Here is a 27,648-nt window from a genome sequence, read left to right as displayed (position 1 = left end):
AAACACACCCATAGGGCTATTCACATCAAGCACTATATGGTTCACCGTTGTCTTTGTTATAGTTGTGGTGTGGACTGTGCATGCCCTCCACTTGACTTTACATTGATTTGTGTTGTTATAGTTAGATATTGTTATAGTTAGTGCTTGGTGTGAACGGCCAACTTAGATTTATTTTCAACCGGTTCATGTTTTAGGTTGTTATTAGAGAAAGTAAAAGGTGAGTGTTAATTATTTTTCATTTGCTGCTTTCTTTCGTTTGAACTATTTTAGCTTTTTTCTTTTTTACAGGGGGAGGGGGGGCTGGGGGGGCAGGGCATTCGAACAAGTGGCTAAATAATGTATTTTTGTATATACCGGCAATTTCTTTATCATTATTTACAATAGTCCTACTAGACCCCAGGAAATTACATTTGGCCACAAAAGATTGCGGGGTCTATTGAATGAAAGGAGGAGGTGACAAGCTGACGATTGAGCCTACGACACACAGTATGTATATATATATATATATTTATATATATATATATATATATATACAGATGAATGCTTTCAAGATTTTCAAGTGGGCCCTGATCCAGAAAATGTTGTGAACCACGTCTAATCATAATCTGCCCATGCTGACCATGACAACCCAGGCGTTTATTCTTTTCCATGATGAAGCTCACATACTGTTCCTGTTCCTATAATGTTTATAGTTGTACTCATAACTTGGGTCTACCAATCTGAATGTGCATCATCCCACTGAGGCTCTTAAACGTCCCCTCTACGTCACATTAAAGTACTGTGTAAATCAACAGGTGGCGAGCCCCGCTGTCGAGGGTTTGTTCAAGAGGCTTGTTCATGGCCATTATCACTGCAGGAGGAAAGAGAGGTGTGTGTGTGTGTGTGTGTGTGTGTGTGTGTGTGTGTGTGTGTGTGTGTGTGTGTGTGTGTGTGTGTGTGTGTGTGTGTGTGTGTGTGTGTGACAGAGACAGAGGGAGGGAGGGTTACAGAAAGCGAGAGAGAGGGAGAGAGAGGGAGAGAGAGAGAGAGAGAGAGAGAGAGAGTGAAAGAGAGAAAGAAATTTGCACATGCGCGTGTCCATGCATTGCATTCCCTAAAAGTAGCATCCTTCCTCCCGTTAGTGGCTTATCACAAGGGGGAGACAATAACTCCTGCATGAATTCTTTGTAGGCTACAGTGCGTGGCCGCTGTGGCAGCTGTCCATTTCAGCACCATGCAACATGAGGGACAGATGATCTGTCCATTTCAGCACCATGCAACATGAGGGACAGATGAGCTGTCCATTTCAGCACCATGCAACATGAGGGACAGATGATCTGTCCATTTCAGCACCATGCAACATGAGGGACAGATGATCTGTCCATTTCAGCAGCATGCAACATGAGGGACAGATGAGCTGTCCATTTCAGCACCATGCAACATGAGGGACAGATGAGCTGTCCATTTCAGCACCATGCTACATGAGGGACAGATGAGCTGTCCATTTCAGCACCATGTCCATGCAACATGAAGGACATAGGAGCTGTCCATTTCAGGACACATGAAGGACAGATGAGCTGTCCATTTCAGGTCACATGGACAGATGAGCTGTCCATTTCACCACCATTAAAGACAGAGGAGCTGTCCATTTCAGAACCAGCACCAATAAAGACAGAGGAGCTGTCCATTTCAGCACCATTACAGACGGGATTTGTCCATTTCAGCACCATTAAAGACAGATGAGCTGTCCATTTCAGCACCATTAAAGACAGGGGAGCTGTCCATTTCAGCACTAGAAGGACAGAGGCAGCACTGGGAAACGTGGAGCGACATAGACCTGGCTCCAAAGTGATGACAGCAGTGTCACCTCGGCATAATCCATCCTTACAGTGTGTATAGGTGTTCAGTCAGTGCCTAGTGTGATACGCTCTCCAAAACGGAAGATGCATGTGAACAGCTTACACGTGGGAGGCCCTCTCTCACTCACACACACACGCACACGCACACACACACACACACGCACGCGCACGCGCGCGCACACACACACACACACACACACACCCACACACACACACACACACACACACTGCACTTAGAGTCATGACCTTATATTTTATGCTCTTAATAGGCCATCCTATTTTCCCATTGTGTCACTCATATCTGCTGAAAGAAAGAGAGAGAGAGTTCTCCAGCACAGACGATGAAAACAGCCAAGATGTGTGCTATCTATCACCCTGCAAAACACATGTGCTCTAAACCCCACATTCTGCGCCCCAAAACTGTCTTTGGACTCGGCCCCCGCAAAGCAATTTAAGAGCAACCCGTGTCCGCTTGTTTTAGCGTAAAGTGCTGCTGCGCTCGCTCTCTCTCTCTCTCTCTCTCTCTCTCTCTCTCCCTCCTTCTCTCTCTCTCTCTCTCTCTCTCTCTCTCTCTCTCTCTCTCTGTCTCCCTCCCTCTCTCTCTCCCTCTCTCTCTCTCTCTCTCTCTCTCTCTCTCTCTCTCTCTCTCTAGTCTCTCTCTCTCTCTCTGTGGTTGTGTCGATTTTTTTATTCCCTGCTTCTAACCATCATCCACTCATCCACCCCCTCCTCTCTCTCTCTCTCTCTCTCTCTCTCTCTCTCTCTCTCTCTCTCTCTCTCTCTCACCACTTCTATCTCAGCCCTGCGAGGAAAACGAGAGACCAAGGATTGGTGTTATCCGACTACTATTTTGTCTTTTTCTAAAAGATCTATTTCAATCTTTTGCACAAAATGTTCCCTCGCAGCGCCTTTGCCTTGTAAAGCACCAATTGATTTTGTTTAATTAATGTCTTTTTTTTAGTGGATGGCAGTGAGGCTATAGGGATGAACAGCATTGTTTTCGCGGCTGGTCGTGATATAACCGTCGAAGATCGCTTGGATACGGGAACAGCAGCAGCAGCACCGGGCTGGGGGAGCATCGACAGTAGCGGCCCCTCCGCGTCTCCTCGCCCCTCTGGCCGGCTCCATGACAAGTGATGGTCGCTCTCTCCGCCTGGATGCGCCCCTCTCTCAGCGGATTGGCGTCGGCAGCTCTCTGTGTTGTAGCCGATTTTCATTTTCGCTGGAAAGCGGTCTAGGGACTACATATGGAAACTGGGGACCAGAATTTTAGGAAAAAGGAAAACTAGCCGGGCTGTCGTTTGATTTTCCACGAGTTCGTTTTTTCCCCCCTTTTGGCTTGCTCATTTCTTTAGGAGGGGGTTGATCGTCCCTGGTTGTAATTTTATTTTCATCCATAGGAATGGTTTTCTTGGCAGTCATGGTGTATCCTGATTATTTGGTTTTCAGCCCGTGTTGATTTTGGTTAAACGTTCTAAACCTATTAATTTGAATTCGTTTTCAATTATTTTCTTCACCATATTCCTTTTATAGCTTCCTCTCGCATCTGTCTGACTATAAACCTCTTCCCACCGAATACATCTGACAGCTCAATTATTCAGAAAGATAGTATGTGCGGTAAAAAAAAGACTTGGTTGAAATAGATCAGTTGGTTTTTCCAAAAAGGATCACATAACGACCTGATTTAAGTGTGACCGTCGTCTATAGATATAGTTTTAGCTAGTCGGACGTTAAAGAAACCAGGCCGTCAAGATTGTTAGTATAGCCTACACTCACCCCGAATCCTTATTTCCACATCCCAATTCAATCTGAATTCACAGAGCGTGAATTGCATGCTTGAGAGTGCGTGTGTGATCGGGTCTTGTCTTTGAAGTGCGTGCATGTGCGTCCTCATGCGTGCACACGTGTAAGTGAAAGTTTGCGAGTGAGCCAGTGCGTGAGCCTGTGCGTGAGCCTGTGTGTGTGTGTGTGTGTGTGTGTGTGTGTGTGTCTCTGTGTGTGTGTGTGTGTGTGTGTGTGTGTGTGTGTGTGACTGTGTGTGTGTGTGTGTGTGTGTGTGTGTGTGTGTGTGTGTCTGTGTGTGTGTGTGTGTGTGTGTGTGACTGTGTGTGTGTGTGTTTGTACACTGTAAGCCTACCCAACAGCAACAGTTAGGCTACATGATCAGCTCCATATAGAAGCTGTGTGCAGTGGAACACACTTCAATCACTTTTAATGACATTGAAAAGGCCAAAAACAGGCCTGACGTTATTTTTACAACAGCCATACTGTCCTATAACTTCTGTTTGTTTGAGGGGTTGAAACCTCCAGTCGTTCTAACAGTGCAAAGTAGGCCTATATACATCCAGGTTCAACTCTTGTGGGAGCGACTATAGAAGCTTGTATTTTTTAGGTCAATATTATTGAGAGCAGGGCCTTCTGTTCCACTTGAAGACCAGAGTCTAGAGAACACTGACTGAGGATCCTGTCAGTGTCTCCTCCTCTTCACATCCACACCCAGAGTTTGTGCCTGACCCCCCCCCCCCCCCCCCCCTCACACACAAAGCCCACCACCCATCCACCCCTCGACACCCGTGAGCCTTCAACTCCCTTCCTAATTTCTTTTCATCTGGTCTGTTGCCCCCCACCCAAGACCAACCATACGATTTCCCCCGAGCTCCCCCGGCTCCCCCAGCCCCCCGGCGGCCGCCCCCCGCCGCTACAGCCGTCCAGCCGACGCGGTGAACCCCCCATTTTCCGAGCTGGCGTGGCGACGCAAACTCACAAATATTTACTTCCTGTACATCAAGCGGAAAGGGGGCCCCCCTTTCGTGGAATGCGGCAACATGGGCGTGTTTGACCGCGGAGTTCAGATGCTGCTGACCACGGTGGGGGCCTTCGCCGCCTTCAGCCTCATGACCATCGCCGTGGGGACAGACTACTGGCTGTACTCACGCGGCACTTGCAAGTCCAAGTCCACCAACGACAACGAGACCAGCAAGAAGAACGAGGAGGTGATGACACATTCTGGCCTGTGGAGGACCTGCTGCCTGGAAGGTATACGCCACTGAGACACACACATGCATGCACACACGCATGTGCGCACATTCACTTCCTCTCACCTACACAAAACGGTCTGTCTGTCTCTCACCTACTGTAACAAGACTGATACTGAACACGCACGCACACACGCACGAACGCACACAGGCCAGAATGTGTCATCACCTCCTCGATCTTCTTGCTGGTCTCGTTGTCGTTGGTGCACGCACGTACGCACGCACGCACGCACGCACGCACGCACGCACGCACGCACGCACGCACACACAGACAGACGCTATTGTATACACCGAAAGTATGATCTTTGTGGTCTGATGCGATCACCAAAATGATTGCTACCAGAGTGTTGTATTGTGTATGTGACATCACACAGTGGTTCATGGAACCGTCACAGGATGAAGACAGGGTGATATAGCTAGTTAGTTATCACCCTAGGGCTATGACCCTTATAGGTCTGTAACTCTGAGATTGTACAAATGGAACCAAATCGACCCTCACAGTTCCATTTAGTTCCATTTGTATGTTCTCATGGTTATGGGGGGTCCTTGAATTTGACACATTTTGCCGGCCACTGCTACAGAGCTGACATTGAGGTTATATCTTCCCTTCTTCTCTGGAGTCCTGCCTCAAAGCAGAACAGAGGTAGAAAACTGTCATTCCCTGATGTCATCGCTAGGGACACATGCATCAGTAAGCAGGAACTTACTGATGCATTTTTGGGGGTGGGATTTGGGGAGAAAACGCTCATGATCCTGCAGGTCCTATAGCTTCCGTAGCCTGTTAAACCATCCCGGTCACAGAATTCACATTTCATTTTCATTGGGCGGTCTGCAGAGCACACACATGATGGAAATGTGAACCGCGAGACCGCGGGATGGTTTGCAAAGGCTATAGTTTCCGTGCATAAAAGCATCCACCAAATGTCAAGTTGGTTCCTGTCTTGTCAGATGCATGCCGTGGTTGGTGAGCAGATTGACCTTTTAATATTCTCAGCAGAGAGTGGATTGGGTCAGAGCAGGAACCTCACGTACTGTAGCTGAGTGCCAGAGCAGATCCAACGCATAAACAACATATTGTAGCCAATGCTTGCTACAATAATTAAATGTACATGGAAGTTACAGTAACAGCCGTATCATTTCACAGTTCACGTTAACATGTTCAACATGTTCCAAGTGTTAAAATCTCACGTTTTTTTCATCCCCCTCAATATTTTCATTCATATGTTTTTCTTTTTTTCTGTTTCCTTGTCTTTTTTTTCTTTTTTTCTTTTTCTTTTTCAAAAAATATATAGGGCTTAGGTGGTTAACCAACAATTGAATAAATTAGTAGGAAGGGAATTTAGGAGTGAATATAAGAGTGTGTGTAACACGAGAGCGAGGAGAGCTTATATGTGTACTTGAAACACATTTACTACACATGTTCTCACTTGCACATTATACAGTTCGCATCCTTATTTGCATCCCTATGATGCAGATATGATGTGAGGCACACTACCTTGCTGCTCATGTACACCAATGCTGATGACATTATTAATATAGCATTGTTTCTCAACTTCTGGTCCGGGACCCACCAGGGGTCTAAATGGATGGGCGCTGAGGGCCAAGTGGTTAAGGTCATGTGGGGCATTGATACCTATACTGCCTGCCCCGGGTTGGTTCCGGTTATGCAACCAAAAGTTACAGACCTGTAAGTGTCCATTTGGACATTGATAACCATGGACATACAGTATATCCAGTATACAGTTATACTGTCATGTTCGTCCTTCGCAAGTGAAGATGACCAATTAACTTCACGTTTTGTGTGTGCGAAGATGGCTGATGAGGCCGCTCCGTGCACGGAATGTCCTATATTGCAGTGAGGGCATGTGATGGCTGGCTAGGTGAGAGGGAGGAACTGGCTCTGGTCTTTCGGAGCTGAGGCTTCAGTTTGGCTTCCTGGATGCGGCGCTTTTCAGACTACTCTACTCCATGTTTGACTGCAGAGCGCCAGTTGGAGCGGTGTTGGGCATCGGCCTCCCAGGTCTCAGGATCCAGATCGCAGCTCTTGAGACTGGCCTTTAGGGTGTCCGCCGCGTGATCGCTTTCCATGTTGTAGTTCGCCGTACAGCAGCCTTCTTGGTGATGCTCTCCATTTCAGCCCTGTGGAGGACCTCGGTGTCTGGGACCTTGTCCTGCCACTTGATGTTGAGCAGCCTCCTGATAGCAAGACTAACATTGACCCAGTTGCCATAGGTCACATTTCTGTGACCTTACCAATTTACCATGCATTCTGTCGTCTGTCACTCTGGCAAACCTATCATAATAACAGCATTTGAGACTCAATGAGTCTCCTACTGACCAGCCACCACCCATTCATCAAATGATTGGCTTAGGAATGTGACAAAAACTAAAACATATCCATGCATTATTAGCTTCATGTCGTGTGTAATTGACATAAGTCATTTTTTGGGTGAACTTTTAAGCATCTTTGATCCTCAAAGGGAGTTTGTTCCACAACTTCGGTACAGAGGGTATAAACAGGGTAAAAAAACACTATACATTTACTATTATTCATCAATTCATCAGTTCAACCTTAATTCAAACACGGGAAATGCATTGAGGGAGGAGACCGGAGGCCCCTCGTTTTGGATTCCACAAAGTTAAATGTATGTGGGGCATATGAGCAAAGAAATGTGTCCTTCTAAGCAGCAGAGTTAATTTTAGGAAGCCTACCGGTGGGATGGGTGCCAATGTTCCAGTTTAACAGAGATGATAAATGAAGTGGTAGCCTATGAACCAGGGCTTTGCGCTTTAAAACATACAGTATAGCACTGTTGAGACAGTGAATGGTTTCAGACAGAAGACGGTAATAGTGTAGCGTCACTGTCAGCTATGATGAATCTAGGAGCAGTGGCCTGAAGAGGTTTAGCTTACCTACAGTATATGCTGGGCATAATAATAATGATACTACTACTAATAATATAGTTTATTTATACTTTACATTTTTTGCAAATCACAAAGTGCTAGAAGGTTTAAAAACAATGGCATAAAAATAACCAAGGCAAGACAACAAAACATTCCGCAACAACATAAGACCCTTCTTGCAGGGTAAATGTAGAAATTTAATTCATTAATAATTTAACATCAAGCAAAATAAATAACAGGTCTACAAGCTCACATCATCATTATGTGTTTTCACGTCCGGAGACTTCTGTCCAAGACAGGTCTCAGACATGCCTCCTGCAGGAGACTTGGCTCAGATCTCTGAACCCATTTCATTTGGCGTTAGGAACCTATCGCGAGGGCGTCATGCCCTCGCTGGCGTCGACCCCCGGCAGGGTTCGAATCCGCAACCTTCCGCCTGAAAGGCATGTTCTCTAACTCATCGGTTCTCAAAGTGGGGTTCGGGGGACCACCAGGGGTCCTTGAGGGAGTTCCAGAGCGTCCCCAGCTAAATGATAGATAGTTAGGAATCAAATGGACCCTTATGGTTCTGTAACTCAGAACCACTCAGAACTCTGTAACGGGTCCATTTAGTTCCATTTGTACACTCTCAGAGTTAAATGAACAGTGGTTTTACAATATAAATTGCAGTCCCAGAGATAGAAATGGGGGTCCGTAGCCTAATGCATGTCACACTGGGGGTCCTTGGAATTAAAATGGTTGAGAATCACTGTTGGAGCCTTGAAAATCTTCTCTTATGCAGGTCCCTGGCATATGTTTTAAAATGGGGGTCCGCGGCCAAATAAATGTCGATTTGGGGGTTCTTGAGATCAAAACGTTTGGGAACCAGTGCTCTAACTAACCGCTACACAGGCTCACAACAGATTGAAATGCAAGGCAGAGATTTGGTGTAGAGGAGGAAAAAAAGACCCCTGGGGGACCCCGGTCAATAAAGTATATACTGTAGGTTTCAAGTGGTTATGGGTGATTTGTAAATTATATCGTTCACAGAGAGGATTGTGTGCACATCTTGCCCATGTATTTAGGCCAGGTGCTGGACGTCAAGGCGAGAATCAAGGAGGAGAAAGAACATCCGCACACTTGTTTACAAGCTCCAAGGACTTTTACTTTATTAAATGGCAAACTGCTGCAACATTTCAACCTCTTACTAGGTCTCTTTTTATTTTAGACCTAGTAAGAGCTCCAAACAAATGTGTGGATGTTCTTTCTCCTTCTTGTAAATTACATCACCATAAATATAAATGGAAGAGAAAGACTGCCTCAGTTACTCTCTTTCTGCAGAACATGGGAAAGAATGTTCATTGGACTTTGTCCAATATTGATCACAGCTACCCCAATCCCTCATTTGGTTGGTGTGGAAATGTTGGCAAACGTTTGTGTGACATCACATCTCAAGCAGCTAATCATGTTAGTGTTTCTCTCTGTGCCCTGCCCATAGCTGCAATATTATTGGCACTAGCATCTATAGCAATCAGCTATTTCAGATGGCCATTGGACAGCTACAACCGGGATGAGATAGATCAGGACTCAAGTTCTTATACTGATTCCCACAAAGGTTCTTGATGGGCATGATCTACAAAAAAAAACTGTTTTTAAGTATCCTTAAAAAAGACTTGAGATCACATAATATTTAAATTAGTACCAGTACCAGTGTGGACAGATTTCACGAGAAGAATAAGCAACCAGGAACAAATAGCAAAATATTTTCAAATTACAGATTAATGTGGAGGTCCTTGACATTCAAATGCTTGAGAGCCACTGCTTCAAACAACATTGTAAACAAGCCCCACAAACCGCAACCAGCTACTACCAATATGTACAAGCGACTTTACAAGAAAGACAAGCCCAATGTTGCTTATACTAAGTGGACATGGCACTGATTAGTACAACAACACATTGTTGACTGAAGTTAGGAGGATGTGTGCCCAGTGAGACAGCTTCCAGTTGGACCACAAATGTAATGAGTTAAAATTTGGACTGTAATATTAGAGAATGTAGTGCTTTGTAAATAATGCTCTGTTTGCCTGCCTGCCTATATTGTAAATGATTTGATAACTACTACCATTTTCAGGTGTTTATGTTGGTAAACTCCAACAGTTTATGTTGGTAAACTCCATTTTTTGGTGTTTTCTTTTTGTCACATTTTATTAGAAAAGAAGTCTAGGCTTTCATTTACCTTTGTGTGATTGTTGTTTGCTAAATTTGGTTTTTGAGTTTTGGCTTGGTTTGGCTCCGAGTGTGTACAAATGGAACCAAATGGACCTGTAAGGGTCCATTACTCCATTTGGTTCCATTTGTAAGCTCTCAGAGTTAAGGGTCTGTTTGGAACCCCCTCAAGGAACCCATGGATCCCTGGATTGAGAACTGCACGCAGATACATCTCAGACTGTACTGTACCTGACATGATGCAAGACTTTGAGGCCATTTTTCTCCCAAAAGTACTGTGGTTACAGGCAGTTATACTGTATGTAATATTCACATGTCTTGGTTGATATTTAAAGGAAAGCATTATTCCTAGAAACCTTTTTGTTTCTTTCATGCCTTGCCTGACATAAAGAATGTGTTTACATTTTCAACCTCCTATCTACCAGTGGTGTCAAATTATGTTACTGTATCCCTAATTGGAAGTCACACATTTAATACATCCAGTGGTTTGATAGTGTGCTATGAGCGGAATTGGGAATCTGGGATGTATCTTATTACAACACCAGCACGGCTGGTATTGTTTTCATCTCGTGAGTGTGTGTGTGTGTGTGTGTGCGTGCGTGCGTGCGTGCGTGCGTGCGTGCGTGCGTGCGTGAGTGCGTGCGTGTGTGCGTGCGTGCGTGGCTCAGGGGTAGAGTGGCCGGTAGGATACAGCTGGATAGGAACCGTGAAGTTCCCAGTTCGATCCCAGGCTCTCCCAGAGGTAGTGTCGCAGTGTCCTTGAGCAAGATTCTGAATCCCTAATTGCTCCCGATGTGCAGGTTGGTGCCTTGCATGGTTTCCTCCGCCATCAGTGTATGAATGGGCGAATGTAAGGCACAATCTATGTAAAGTACCTTGGATAAAGGCGCTATAGAAATATACCATTTACGTGCATCATTATGGCAAAATGTGCTGCTGTGTCTGTCGAATGATTTTGGCAAAGTGATAGTGTCACCACAAGATGCAGTCATACTGTGTGATCCAAGAAAAGTGCACCAAAAGTGGAAGATAGGGAAAGGGCACACACACACACACACACACACACACACACACACACACACACACACACACACACACACACACACACACACACACACACACACACACACACACACACACACACACACACACACACACACACACACACACACACACACACACACACACACACACACACACACACCGCCATTAAATGTCTGGCCCACATTTCTGTGGCAGATCACTGTATCCCACTTATCCAAGCAAATCATTACTGTCCACTGATTCAGCAGCACAATCTAGATCAACCTTCATTATGACAATTAGCGTGATACAAGGACCCCCAGGGGTTCTTTGAAGGAGCTCTCCTGCAAGAATCAGTGAATATATAGCCTCTAAATCAGTTTAACCACTTTGACCCCTACTGTATATACATCGGCTATTTGAAAATAATAGGGCTAGAGAGACAATCAGAAGCTCACCCGGTTTCACTCCCGGGGGCCTGCACATTATTATTTAAACCCTAATCATGGCCATCTGAGCAGCAGCAGCCATCATCATATTGTTGCAACAAAAAAGACAACCACCAACAACAATCACTAGATCCTTAATACAAAATTAAATGAAGGAGAAGGTGCATTAATATTTTGTGGTCCTATATGTATTCCATTCATCAACATAGCATACAAAATTAACACAATATAATTCATGTCATCAACAAATTCAACCATACAAAAGAGATTGGAAATTTACATGCACCGCCCTTTTGGTCTCCTGATGGAATTTAATGGAATATGCAATTGCAGTAGACTAGAATGTTTAACCAAAACAACGTACATCTATGAGAAGCATTGGCAGGAAATGTTAGCAGCAGTAGTAGGGGTCATGTAAATGGGTGAATTGTGTACACTTGGATGCCAAAGTAAAGTAAGCAATATTGCAGCAGTGGAACAGCAATCAGGACCTATACCAAGCACCATGACTAAGCATTTTGCATCCCAAAACTGGAAACCTAAATATGGGCCATACTGTACATCGTTGCTGTCAGGCAAAAACCTCTTATATATCTCCATATTCTAACATTGTGTGTGTGTGTGTGTGTGTGTGTGTGTGTGTGTGTGTGTGTGTGTGTGTGTGTGTGTGTGTGTGTGTGTGTGTGTGTGTGTGTGTGTGTGTGTGTGTGTGTGTGTAAATTAACGCTATACTTGAATATACTACAGCCTCACACAAAAGCAACAAAAGTAGCCGATCCACAACATGTTTTGAGGTTGTAGATCTGCTACTTTTGCTATTTGCAGTTTTTGGATATTGGTTTGCACCCAACAGCAACGATATCAAGGTGGAAAAGAAATGACTAAGAATGAGGAGAGATATAGTTTATAGCAACAAAAGCTTTGAACATTTCGGAAAAGTGTCCAAAACATTTTGAATCATTATATATAGCTACATGAAATGTATATATAAATGAGAAATGATTACGAGTGGACAAACAGGGATGTTAAGTGTTTAATCAAATCCTGCTGCACCTCAATTAAGAGCCACAGGGTTGCGTTGCACCAGTGTGGTTTTGTATTAGTTTAGCCTGTAAGGAAAAACGGGAGAGTTGTATGTTTCAGTCAGCTCAGCTGTCTTAGATTACAAACAGTGTAACCAAGCGAACGCTAAGCTACAGCTAAAAACAAGTTGAGCTGTCCACTAACACTGCGGGAGGAGAAGAGACAAGAGTCAGTGTGTTGGAGGATATTTTTTTGCACCAAGCTTTGAGTGAGTATGAGCACTATACTGTCTATCATGTCAGAAACAGAATTGATAGTGTGCTGTGTGCTTCATCAGGATATTGTTGCACCAGCTGTGGCAATTAAGAGGTGCTCAGAGTTTGCCACTGCACACAGAGGGTCCACGTGCACACCGAGTGGTGTATTTGAGTCTGCCTACAGCACACGATTCACCTGGAACTAGATTAAGAAGTTTGGGACACTGCAGCTCCTGCACAAGAGTTTGCTAAGGAACTGTGAGTACAGATCATCTACCGAACTGTGAGGATTTTCCTATGAGCCCCTTTTTTGGGTGGAAGTTATTATTATTTTTTGTTTATTTTATCAGAAGGACTTTGAGGCAGGGTCAGTTCACATGTGAAAGAAATACTATTCTTTTTCATTATAAATTTCGTGTTGGGTGGTTCATGAGTAGTTCATGAGTAATGTGAGTTATTTGGTGAACATAAAATAACATAGCTATAGCTGTACAATAAGCTAACCGGGCCTATTTGCACCTGATATAAGTTATGTTAACATTCAACTAGCCACAGTGGACACATGGGATATTGTATTTTGTGGCAATTACCAATGCAACACTAGTTTTTATGTATTTATAATGGAATGAATCTAGAGTTGCAATACCCTACATTGACATCCCATTGATCCAAATTGGACTGCTTGTATTAAACAATGTTAAACTTACCAACATTGCAGCTGTAGGGAAAGCTTGAATTATCCTCTTTCAAACTACAAAACGTTTTCTAAGTATTGGAGTTTCTTGACAGAAAGTAGTAGCTCATAACATGTCTACGGTGGATTTGTATTAAACAAACGCTTTGCAGTTTGAAAGAGGATAATTCAAGCTTTCCCTACAGCTGCAATATTGGTGAATTTAACGTTGTATAAGCCGATCGGAAATGCAATTTTGATCAACGGGATGTCAATGGAGGATATTGCAACTCTAAAATCTAATGTTGCAAATAGGCAAAAATGGGTCTACACAGCAAGCTTCTGCTACTAGATCTACAAGTTCTGTGATGCGTTGTTAACTTGTTGTGCGCTTGTAGATCAGCTATTGTGGGGAGAAGGGGGGAGGAATCAGACCTGAGTGGTGCTGTTGGGGTGTCGGACTATTGGCTGTCAGACTATTGGAGTAGTGGGACTATTGGTTGTCGGACTATTGGCTGTCGGACTATTGGAGTAGTGGGACTATTGGTTGTCGGACTATTGGCTGTCGGACTATTGGAGTAGTGGGACTATTCGTTGTCGGACTATTGGCTGTCAGACTATTGGAGTAGTGGGACTATTGGTTGTCGGACTATTGGCTGTCGGACTATTGGAGTAGTGGGACTATTGGGTGTCGGACTATTGGCTGTCGGACTATTGGAGTAGTGGGACTATTCGTTGTCGGACTATTGGCTGTCAGACTATTGGAGTAGTGGGACTATTCGTTGTCGGACTATTGGCTGTCAGACTATTGGCTGTCGTACTATTGGTTGTCGGACTATTGGCTGTCAGACTATTGGAGTAGTGGGACTATTCGTTGTCGGACTATTGGCTGTCGGACTATTGGCTGTCGGACTATTGGCTGTCGGACTATTGGCGGTCGGACTGTACTGTACTGCCTCTCATCATGCACCTGTGCATGTGCTACACCGTATAGTCTGTACTGCACTGTGCTCTGTGCTGGTGTTAACACTAAAAACTACTGTTACACTAAAAACTCAGCTTCCCATCATGCACCTGTGCACAGTGTAAAGCTCACTTTGTCACCTCACTTTGTCACCTGTTGGTACTCTAAACAGACATACAAAGGGACACGCATTGCTGTTCCTCAATTCCAATTCAAAAACAGCAAAAGCAGCGGATGTACAAGCTCGAAACGCGGCGCGAATGTGGATCTGCTATACTTTTGATACTTTTGTGTGACGCTGTAGTACGATCAAGTACGGGCGTTAATTTACGAAAAAACACGAAAAGTTAGAATATGCTGATACGAAGTTTCTACCCGTCAGCAACGATATAGGGTTTTACGTGGGTAAATAGGCTACTCCATACTTGCCTCCTGCACTTGCTCGCTGACGCTCATCTTGCGAGCTAGCTCCATATGCTAGAGATCAGTACTAGTCTCCCCAGCTTGCTCACGTTGTTTATTTTGCTCACTAGCATTGTGTACTTAGACGTGAAGTTAATCTGCTCTCTAAGGTAGCGGCGTAGCGCACATGTTTTTGCACCATAGGCTTATTATAATGGTTCAGATTAATGAGGAATCACATCCAGCTAAACTCCTTGTCCTTAACCTTTCTAGCTACAATAGCTATAGCCTAAGTAGCCTTGCAGTGGTGCAGAGAGAGAGGGAGATGGAGAGAGAGAGCAGCCGTGGTTTGCTGTCACACTCCCTTAGGCATCTTGTGCTATCTTTAACACACAGGCCTACGTTCTATCTAACCTATCTTGTGCCCCAGCTTTCAACACAATACGTCACACTCCATGCCTCTATTTGAATGCTCAGGAGCACTCAAATTTAACATTATATGATTGCTTGATGCCAGGGAGTCACCATTTTTACTTTGCCATTAGAGTGACATTTGAATCCAATGCAAAGCTGTGTACGACTTTTATGGTTTAGCCTTGGTGTGTGTGTGTGTGTGTGTGTGTGTGTGTGTGTGTGTGTGTGTGTGTGTGTGTGTGTGTGTGTGTGTGTGTGTGTGTGTGTGTGTGTGTGTGTGTGTGTGTGTGTGTGTGTGTGTGTGTGTGTGTGTGTGTGTGTGTGTGTGTGTGTGTGTGTGTGCCAATCAGTCAAGGTTGGAGTGCATTAGAGCAGTGGTTTCCAAACGGTGGAATGGGCTGGGACCCATTTTTGGTTCCCAGCACTATGATCGCCACAGCCTATATACTGTATACAGTATATGTGTCATTTCCAGTAGTGCTTATATACTGAGGTGTATAGTTACTGTAATTGTGATGACTGGCAGGTCACCATCCTAAGTGCTCTGGAGACTCCTATGAGACCCATAAAGATCTATTTTAATTCCATTTTAATTCTTTATTTATGCACTTGCATTGCTGTTTTGTACCATTTGCATGCCAGGGCTTTGGCAATGAGTTAAGTAGTTACATAAATTGCTGTGATATTAACAAACTTTGCAATAAGAGTCCTTGCTTGTAATATAAGCTCTCATTTGTTGTGTTTCTTCTTCATTCTCTCTCACACACGCCGCACGCCGCACGCACACACGTACGCGTGTGTGTATACATTACACGCGCGCGCACACACACACACACACACACACACACACACACACACACACACACACACACACACACACAGTCACACACACTGCTTTTGACAAGCTAGAGACTAGGACCAGTTGCAAATTGAAGGCGGGCGCTCTTTTGTGGTCGTTGTGAAAGAAAGAGGGTATGGACTCGGGAGTCTCACTTTTTGATGGTTGGTGGTAAGACATTCCACTTTTTGATCGCATAATAGCGGAATGAATTCATCCCCGTGTTTGTGCCCGAATCTGGGGGCAATGAGATCAGTGGAGCTCTGTCTGGTGTTGTGCCCGTGGGCGTTTTTCATTCTTTTAAAGTAGTTTGACAGGTACATGGGCACTGGTCCCTCCAGCATCTTGGAAACCAGGCCCATTGCAAGTTGCTGTACTCTGTCCTCTACCCTGAGCCATCCCACCCTATAGTATTGAGTATGCATGCACGCACGCAGCCACACACACGCAGCCACACACACACACACACACACACACACACACACACACACACACACACACACACACACACACACACACACACACACACACACACACACACACACACACACACACACACTCCCATCTGGCCATTGCCCAGTCTTGTCAGCAGCCCACCACCTCCTGCATGTCCGATAGCCATCCAGTCGCAGCCAGTTGGATCTGCTTGGCGGTGCATGTCAGGCTGGACGAATGGCCTCACGCCGGTGGTCCAGCTGTGGAGGTCGGCCCCCCCACAAGTCCATCTGGCTGTCGGGGGGCCTCTATAGCGATGGATCCTGAACCCAGGACAGCCTCTCAATCGTGGGCTCAGAGAACCAGAGCTGCCCTGGGATCCCCGGCCTGGACAGACAGGTGGAGCTCAGTGGTACATTAAATGCTGCCATTAATCTCCATCAACAATATGTGGGGGGGGTTCCCAGCCTATGAGTCATACGTCGTTGCACGATGAGGATGTCGCCTTGGCAGGTTTATCAACTCACAAACACATAACTCAGTTTTTCTCAGGCGTTTTCGTACCTAGGCCCCCCAAATTCAAATGTTTTAAAAAAAATATCAGATGTACAGATCTACAAGCTCAAGTGAGCTTGTAGATCTGCTATTTTTGAATTGCCAACATATAAATGTTTAAAGGGTTTAAGAAGATGATTGTGATTCTATGTTTAACTACTTATTCTCAGGACCCCCTGGAGCCCCATTTTGAGACCCACTGGCATAGCTTGCAAATCTGAGGTATAGATTGCGAGGTACAAGGTGCCATTATGTAAATTTGTATTGTATTCCGCGTGCGTGTGAATGTAATGAAAAAGGAAAGTTAGTGTAGTTCTGTGAACTTCTGTCACTTTCTGAACAAGAATGGGAGCAGAAAGAATCAAGTTGTCGACAAAAGGAACAAGGCCACTAGTCGTTCAGACTAAACAGAAAACAAAGCAGCAGACTTCCAGAAAAAATCATTTCCATGATCATGACCTACTCTTTCAACTTTATTGTCACATCACAGGTGCAAAAAAAGAAAAAGTCTGTCTTTTCTTTTCTTTTTTTTCCTTTTTTTTTCTCCTTTTTCTTTTTTTTACCATTGAGCTAATAGAGCCTGGCTGCTTAAGGGACACATTTAATCTTAATCAGGTCGAAATTCGTGTCAGATGTGTCTAGGTGAGACATGACCTTTGACACAATCTAAATGTCTCAATAGAAGAACAGAGAGACACAACCACCTCAATTGTATAAGTTACATTGTATTAACTATACATACAGATTGGACAAAATTCAAGTTTATTCATACGATGAATAATGGCACAGCTACAAGCTTTTGCTATTTAAAAAAAAAAACATGTAATTCTTTTAAACTTTGGGAAACGTTTCACCCATAAAGACATGCCCAAAATAGGTTAACCAATAATCATTAGCTGACCCAACATTAGGACATCAGCAAGGTGGAAATGTCCCAAACTATTACTTTTCAGGATTCAAATTCAAAAACGGAAATAGTAGCAGATCTGCTACTTTTGATGCTTTTTGTGACGTATGCTTCTGTAATGCTATTTTACAAAAACAAACAAAAAAAACGAGTAAAAAGTTACAATATGCATGGAGATAAGAGGCTTCTGACAACAGCGACATTGAGGTTTTTCAAAGCACTCGACGTATAGCATTACCAGCTTTAGATGAGAGAGGGTTTCAGACCCCCCCCCCCCCCCCCCCCCCCTGACAAGGACATGTCTCTCCTTTCCTCCACCATCCTCACCTAGTAACAACGCTGGGTATCCACGGCGACCGGGATGCTGCATAACCACGGCAGTGGAGCAGCACTGTTGGCAGCACAAGGCCAGCCTGTCAAAGGCTCTCTCAATCAAAGGCTCTGTTTACGAGCACACACGCACCACCTGGGACTGACACACACACACACACACATATACACACATATACACACACTGCGCTCCACTCCACACCAGAGAGGGGAGATCAATTACACACGTGCACGCACACACACACATACACACACACGTCCATGGCACGCACACGCAAGCTCACGCACGCACACAACCGGCATACACATACAGATGTAGGGACATGCGCACATTATACAGATAAACATGCACATCAAGGTTCAACGTTGGACTGTATTGTTACATCTTGTGTACAGGTTCATAAGAGTAAAACTTATATTTGTTTGGCTTCCTTACAGACAATGCAGCGGCATAGATTCAAAACAACAAAAAACACAGCAAGCACAGCAAAACGAAGGGACAGAATAAAGCGTGCAAGAAAGAGCAATCAAGGAGTAGAGAAATAGTAACATATGTACTGTACATGTGCATGTTTTCCCTGCATGCACATCATGCAATATGCATGCTCTCCACATACACATTCACTGAGTGACACATACAGTTACAGTATTACTGCATATCGTCTCTGTCGGGTGGAAACCTCATGTCCAAAACTGCTACTTTTCAGGATTCAAGCAGATCTACAAGCTCCTTAAAGGTAGCAGATCTACAAGCTCCCGAGCTTGTAGATCTGCTACTTTTAATGCGTTAAAAAAAGAAAGGTCGAGGTTTCTGCCTGACTGTACGGACAAGCAAAATTTTAAACACACACACACACACACACACACACACACACACACACACACAACACACACACACACACACACACACACACACACACACACACACACACACACACACACACACACACACACACACACACACACACACACACACACATATTGTGCAGCCACACAGCACACATGGCTGGGCACACAGACACACCTGTGTCTGCACAGGTGTGCAGAGTACGCACAGTAGACTAGGACCATAAACAAAAGCCATGATAACTGTACCACAGGCAAGCCCATAAATCCCAAACCCATTAAGGATGTTATCATCAGCATTGCCATACTGTATATTTAATCAGTCAATGACAGCTGTAATCTGTTTCCCCAACTGTTCTGCTGAGACGCACGTTACTAGCGTGCATATAGCTAGTGCAATGTTAGCTTATAGGTGGCATATATGGTTTTATATTCAACAAATCATCCTCAGTGTTCATTTATCCATTACTCAGAGAGCTACAAAAATAAAATGAAATAACTCAGCAGAAATGGTGATATACTGTGCACACCAATGAGTTTAATTTACAGTATTCCATGAAATGCTGTTGGTTTTGTACAGTGTGACGTGTTACAGCCCCACTATCTACTATCTACAGTGCCGTGGCCAGAGCCTTTTCCGGTGGTTCTGGACCAAGCGCCTGTCGGACCAACTCGGGGCCGGGCACAGCACTCCCTCAGGTCGGCGGCGACATGCGTGCCGAGTTGGAAGTCGGTTAGTCCTGCGGTTCTCGAGATACGTAGATTGCAGTCTACGTACATACAGTACGAACGTACGTAGACGGTTCCTTACATTTATTGTAAGATGGTATAACTACAATAGTAGTAACAGTGTTGTTTGACAGTGTATAGTAGTAGTAACAGTGTTGTTTGACAGTTTAGGATGACTATAGTAGTAGTAACGGTGTACAGTGTGACTACAGTATAGTAGTAACAGTGTACAGTGTGACTACAGTATAGTAGTAACAGTGTACAGTGTGACTACAGTATAGTAGTAACAGTGTACAGTGTGACTACAGTATAGTAGTAACAGTGTACAGTGTGACTACAGTATAGTAGTAACAGTGTACAGTGTGACTACAATAGGTCCAGGTTGTCTGACTAGAGCTGTTAGCACCTCTGCAGAGGCAGTTTAACGCCTGGTGGGAAAGGTGCTGACAGTCTGACCGCTCCCTCATCCTACAGCGACCTGAAGCAGAGAGCATGGGCTACAGTAGACACACACACACACACACACACACACACACACACACACACACACACACACACACACACACACGGCATGTGTGTGGATGTACAACATAGTTTGTCTGCCGCATAAATATTGTTGAAACACTGGAAACCTTGTTAACATGTATATTCTCAACAGTGCACAGTACAACAGTGTTTACTCCCCCCCCCCCCCCCCTTTTTTATAATAAAAAAAGGAATGGGTTTTGGACATACAAGATTTCTGCCCGACAGCAACAATATTGCTTTGCTTCTAATAGTATTGGCCTTCACACTTACTGATATGAACCTGCATGAAGCCATCACACGTTTAGCACACACAATAGTAAACGACACTGATCATCCCCTCAATCAAGCAAGCATCAATCATGCACGGTAAAAGAGTAACTGCCTCTCTCATGCCACCCAAAGTGCAAAAAGCCTTCGTACATGAACTGTGCATTTGGAAAGCCCATCCATCCCCTGATGTGTTTGATGCAAATGGATTAATGGAGGAGCTATAGCACAGAGCCCTCCGTGGCAAGATGAAACCTGGCGGCTTCATTAGCCAAACCACTTGAATGGCCGTGTTAGCCAGGGCTGACTGGACAGTTTTAAGGCAGTTGTTGTGAAAGTTTCCTTGAAGATGAAACAAGGTTGATGCTAGATGCACCTGCACGCACACACACACACACACACACACACACACACACACACACACACACACACACACACACACACACACACACACACACACACACACACACACACACAGGTGCTATTTTCGCCCAATACTTACCCCAGAATAGGGACTTGACGTTTCAATCAGTTAAGACTTCGTCATCCTATTATGAAGGATTGTGCCAGCGAGACACTACATGAATACATTATGGTCAAGGCCTGATGTGTTTGGATTTAGAACTGTAATTTGCTATATGACTCATGCACGTTACATTATGTGCACACCCGTGGTCACGCCGCACGTGTGCATGTGTGTTTTGTGTGTGTGCCGGTTGCTGTCATGTGTATCAGCCTGGAGACACTGCAACACATGTAGTATTTATTGTGTATAACATTGGTTCTCATAGTGGGGTCCTTGGGGGAGATTCCAGTAAAATATGTTAACATATAGCATCACAATCATTTTCACCACTTTATCCATTTAATTATGTTGGCTATTCAAAAATATCAGATCTATAAGCTCACAGTGTGTGACTTGCACTTGCACTGCAAGCTTGTACATCTGCTATTTTTGAACATTTTTGAAAAATCATGAAAGTGTGTAAAACCCTTGTGGTGACCTTGACATGAAAAGGTTTGAGAACGAGGCCTACTGGATAAAGTGATTCCATGTAGCGCTGCATGCAACTATCCATTACAATCTTGATTATTATCAATTCTTGTTTTGAACTGGTGCGGGAACTCAATCTCAGAACACAAACAAAGGCAGGAGAATAAGATCGCATGCACTTGACTTCACTTGGTGAATGACATGTGATAACAGAACAGTATATGGCAGAACATAGAACCTGACACTAACTTAGGATACAGGACAGGGTTTAAATAGTCACTGGAGCTCATCACCCAACCTGGCTCAGCTGGTCCCCACTGGTGATTCCCAGGGCAATCGGAGACAGAGTCAGAGGAGCAGGACATGGGAGAGACAGAGGCTAATCATGGGAAAACGCCGGGGAGGGGCTGTGACCATGACAGAAGCATGTTTTTTCTCTATGTATAAAGAAAACTGTCAACAAATCAATTCATCACTTAAGCCCTATTTTATACTTTGTCCAAAACTGTGCAAAAATAGCTGATCTATACAAATCTACAGAAGACAGTGTGCAATACACTTACACCAACCAATGAGAAACGGAGAAACTGGCCGGGGTTTGGATAAAAATGCTTTTTATTGACCAATACAGAATGCACGGGTGCTAATACTCGCCCGTGCAAAATTCTAACCTCCATGGCCCCGGGCTGAACACTTTATATTTGAAATCTGAACATTTACAGTACTTTAACATTGAACGTAAATGTAGCAAGCTGTGCAAAACTGGGTGAAGTTGCATCATGACTGTCATGATTATGAGATTATGATGTCATGATTATGATTCAGGGCTACATCAGAACAAACACAAACATTGATTTTGCAGGTCCATGTTACATAAATTAACACCTTAAATACCAATATGCACGCACTCATGTCATTGTCATTATGATAGATTAATAACAAAAGTTTGTGTGTGTGTGTGTGTGTGCGTGCGTGCGTGCGTGCGTGCGTGCGTGCGTGTGTGTGTGTGTGTGTGTGTGTGTGTGTGTGTGTGTGTGTGTGTGTGTGTGTGTGTGTGTGTGTGTGTGTGTGTGTGTGCGTGCGCTCCCACTCAACAGCTCTGGCCTATCAATAATCACTGTAGTCAGCAGATAGGTTACAGTTCAAAGGTCACAGTTCAGAGGTTAAGGGTCAGAACTGTTGCCATATGCCACACAGAACCATGAGCTGCTTGGAATGGACCACATCATTGATTCAGTTTACTTCATTATGTAAACAAAAGCTATAAGGCTGTTAAGTTACTGTAGTTACTTTATAGAGTTCAATTAATATTGCAAAACATAGCCTACATTAACCACTTAAACTAAAGGAGTTGTTCACCCAAAACACCCAAAGTCACACACCTCATGAGGCCTTGAATTCATGGGGTTTTGTTTAGTTTTTGTTGCAAATGTATTATTATTATTTTTTCTTTCCAAGATTTTGTGACCCATTTTTCACCCGGTGCAAATTGTCTAAGCTGTAATCCTCACAATCGTCGCTTCGCAACGGGTTGTGTGCTTGTAGTTCGGCTTGTGGTATTGAAATGTTAAGTCAAAGTTACAGTACTTTTTCCACCGTTGCAATCTAGTGTTACTGGATGATTTTATAGAGCATTGGTTCTCAAATGGGGTGCGGGGACCCGCAGGGGTCCTTGGTGGGGGGGTCCCAGGGGACCGGCAGGGGTCCTTGGTGGGGGGGGTCCCAGGGGATCCCCAGGAAAAGTAATGAATAATGTAATGATAGCGTCACAATCATTTGAACCACTCTATCCATATTTTATCATTTGGCTATTGAAAAATAGCAGATATACAAGCTGACTGCGTCACGTTGTGCCGCCCTGCGAGCTTGTGTGTGTGTGTGTGTGTGTGTGTGTGTGTGTGTGTGTGTGTGTGTGTGTGTGTGTGTGTGTGTGTGTGTATATATATTTATTTTTTAACACGACTCTCTTCCATTGCGCAAAACATTTTCAGATGGGGTGTTTGGACTGTCCAAATATACAGGCATATCAATTCCGGGTAACTGATAGGGGACACAGTGTACACAGTGACGGATCAACCCTCTCAAGGCCCTGGCGCTTCACCAAATCAAAAGGCCCTACTACAGATTCAGCCAATTAATTAATTAACATGCATGATGCATGCGTTTAGCGCATATCCACCACTGCCTGCGCTGCCAGCTGACACACAAGACACAGCCATGCAGTGGGCACAGCGTTTCCAACTTCAGTCTCTGCTAAACTATTATGTAAGGACTAGGAGATTACTTTATGGTTATTAATACAGTCATTAACAAGAAACATGCATGGCAATGATGAGATGGGGAAAAAAACGATGTTTCATGTATTTTCTTATACTGTATTCAACAGCCAAACAGCTGATTGATGCACCACGCATATCATACCTCCTGAATAGCTCTATTCAGGTCCTGAATAGCTTACCAACAGACAATGCCAATATGCTATATTAATATTAGAACGTTTTAAAGACAGATTAATTATTGACGATAATGCAACCAAGTTGTGGGTGCAACGTCACTGAAAACTTTCATAATAGCAATTCAATGAATGTACTCACGAGTGCTGAAATTGTGAAATGGAGGATGTAAGAACACACTTTTGTTGCATTGGAACAGGGTAAATATGAAGTTTTGCCCAAGGTCTTGTGTTTATATTCCTTTTGGCTTACATATGCTTACATGTTATTGTCGCAACAACAACACGTTGGTCTGGGAGAGGGGGCCTTCCTGTGCGAGGGGGCTTCTGACGGCGTCGCTTACTCGCTTCCCCTCTGTCAGTGACGGAGGAGGAAGCGACGCGCAGCCGTCGGGAACCCCCCCAAGCCGACTGCCCCCCCCAAACCGACCGAGGGAAAATCAACTGCTACAGAAACTGTCGGACGACCAAAAACACTAGCGGGGGTTCCTGTGTTGCGTTATATTTTTCGACAGAAACAACAGCTGTAGCCTACCTACAGTATAGTCTGTCTCGTACCGGGCCCTGCAAGCTTCGGGCCCTGGCGCTTAAGCTCCGCCTAGTTCCATTGTTAGTCCGGCTCTGAGTGTACACAGTGAGACAGTGGCCAGTGCTCATGTTTCACACACTTGTCTGCACAGTCCATTTGTATATTTGCACCAGACGGCTGCGTACCGTACCGTACCGTACCGTACCGTACCGTACCGTTTGAGCAGGCAGGTCGGTGAGGTCGCCAGAAAATGTTGGCACTGTTACATTTTGTCGCTGCCTTGTGTGTTATGTCCAAAACTGTTGTGTGACGCTGTAGTATGATCAAGTGGGGCGTTTATATTTCAGAAAGAAATTAAAATAAAAAAACACAAAAAAGTTAGAATATGGAGATAAGAGGTTTATGCCCGAAGGCAAGTCAGCAACAATATGGTTGTTGATGGTGTTTGTAGGCTATGAGTCTTCATGAGGCTATAGAACTTAACCGGGAGTGTACATGTAAGTGAAGAGGAGTATTTTCTGGTCCTGGGGGGGCAGGGGTAATTGCCTGCACTGCTTCACCCAGCAGATGGCTGCTCAGATGTCTCTGATGTAGCTGTTAGGGGTTAAGTGTCTTGCTCATGGGTCGCTTTGACACAGCCTGGGTGAGCTGAGAGCCGAACCGATGACCTTGGCATACATAGGAGCTACACAGTGGAACAGCCTTGAAATCAGTGCCAAACTGACAACCAATCTGAGGTCTTTTATGCAGCAGAGACTAAAGCATGTGTTTTAGGAAAGGTCCCTAATTTTGTCTATAGTGGAGCGCTTGTTTTTACAGTATGTCACGGTCATTTGTTTTGTATTGTAATGTGTTTTAACGTATCAACTGTTGCTTGTGAGATAAACCACAATGGAAATAAGTCTTAGGACTGTATTGTGTTTATCCTCGGAACTATACTGCAACCATGTGGGTTTTATTGCATTTCAAATAAATCAAATCAAATCCCAAATCAAGTAAAACATATCTTGAAATACAAGTACTTGAGTAAAGGTATACCGTGTTGCTTCCCACCACTGCATACCTGTGTGATTTTCCCAAAACAAAACCACTACGGTTATGAATCCTGATCCAGATGTTTGTGTGCTGTGGATGAAGGCAGACATCCATCCAGGAACCATAAAGACGTATCAAGCCCGTTTAGTGTCGAGGATGATGTATGGCTGTTTTACACTGAATGGAATGGGCTTACAATTACACACCAGATGTACCTAAACTCACATTAACCACAATAACGCAACATTACATCGGCAATGATGGAGCCATGTGTCTGTGTTTTTTGAACATTGTAAATCGTGTGTGTGTGCGTGCGTGCGTGCGTGCGTGCGTGCGTGCGTGCATGCGTGCGTGTGTGTGTGTGTGTGTCTGCTCTCTACAGTATGTAAACACTCGATCTGAAACGTCTCATCAGGTTCTCTCTATAGTACATGTGTTTGCCCTTGCATAGCCAGGCTTATTTGCATGCAGACCCTGTTTTAGCTTAAAGCTGTGTTACCTAGTGAGTTAGTAGTGACAACGGGTACCATTTCGTGCGTGCGTGCGTGCATAAGGGCGCACGGCTTCTTATGCTTTATACTCTCCACTTTTGATGTGTTGAAAGCTGCATGCTCTCTGTGTGCTAATTTGGGAGTTGGGGGTCACTGCTCACGTGACCAGATCCAAACTGTTCATTTGAGGGACAGAAGTATCGCTTGTGTGGGATGGGACAGGATGGGGTTAGCAACGTATTACCTAAGTTGCTATTAAATGTCTTGATGTCATATTCGACCATATATATAGGCATAATATTGCCTATTATTTAGTAGTTATTAGTTATTAAAACCTTCTGGTGTCTCACATTTTGTTTTAGAATACTAATTTTGGAAATGAGGGACTGTCCCACGCAATGGGGGACATCTGGTCACCCTAGTCACTGCTCTGCTGCTGCACATGGAACACTCTTCCACACAGTGGTGGAAGAAGTACATGTTTTTATTTAACTAAAAGTATCATTATCAATACCACATTGTAGAAATATATAATTCTGTTTACAAGTCTGGTATTTATTTTCAAAATGTACTTAATCACATTTATTGCTCTTCCGATGTCGTCCTTAGCAGGGAAACTGTTTAAAAGTATTGGCATCAAAATACCCTTAAAATTACAAAAGCAAAACTACACATTATTACACAGAATGTACCAGTTAGTTTTTATCTAAATGTAACAGTTAGTTTTTATCTAAATCTACAAAGTGACAGTTTGTTTTTCAAATGATTTATTTGCAGTGAAGTAAAAAGTACAATATTTGCCTCTGAGATGTAGTAAAATTATTGAAAATTTGGAAACGCAAGGTAAAGAAAATAGTACTACAGTACTTGAGGTCACTTGCTTTTACAGACTGATCTCTTCATCTTCAAGGGGTAGGAGGAAGTACTCAGATTTCGTTTTACTTGCGTAGAAGTAGGTCTATCAATAACACAATGTAGGAATACTCAAATATGATGTCATACCACCAGGAACTAGAGCAGTTGTCACCATAGATATATACAAACACTAGATAGCTCACCCGCGCTGTTGGCCAATGGAGAGCGACGTCGTTACGTGGCGGCCATCTTACCTCGGGACACATAACATTGTGTCTATGGGGCATGTACTCTTAAATGACCATAACTTGCTCAATTTTCAACCGATTTTCAAACGGTTTGGTTTGTTATAAACGTCAGAGACGTCCGCATACTTATATGCTTTTATACGACGTTCAAATAAAAAACATAAATTAAGCAGATAAGCGTCCTGAATCATAGCCACGTTGACAACGTTTGTAATAAACCAACCCGTTTGTAAATCCGTCAAGATTTGAGCGAGTTATGACTGTTTCTGTTTGAGCTGCCATTGAACATACTGTACTGTATCCCCGAAGTAAGATGGCTGCCGGGTGAACGACGTCAGAAACTCCGCCTTGAGCCATCTAGTGTTTATATATGTCTATGGTTGTCACCCCCAGATATCATGCTGTTGCTGCCCGTGCAGAAA

General features: G+C 44.1%; 1 protein-coding gene across 1 annotated transcript in view; it reads left to right on the top strand.

Moving 5' to 3' along the window:
- Positions 1 to 2,822: 2,822 nt before the first annotated feature.
- Positions 2,823 to 27,648, top strand: part of cacng2b (calcium channel, voltage-dependent, gamma subunit 2b) — a gene marked incomplete at both ends in the record, with an annotated part of 65,693 nt that continues 40,867 nt past the window's right edge. The window contains 2 exons of the mRNA XM_079498277.1: positions 2,823 to 2,971; positions 4,471 to 4,874. Of these exons, the coding sequence (XP_079354403.1) occupies positions 2,823 to 2,971; positions 4,471 to 4,874 (553 nt within the window). The remainder of the gene's footprint in view (positions 2,972 to 4,470; positions 4,875 to 27,648) is intronic.

The sequence above is a fragment of the Electrona antarctica genome (assembly GCF_951216825.1).
Source record: "Electrona antarctica genome assembly, chromosome: 4".
Lineage (NCBI taxonomy): Eukaryota > Metazoa > Chordata > Actinopteri > Myctophiformes > Myctophidae > Electrona > Electrona antarctica.
This window is presented reverse-complemented; position numbering and strand designations above follow the sequence as displayed.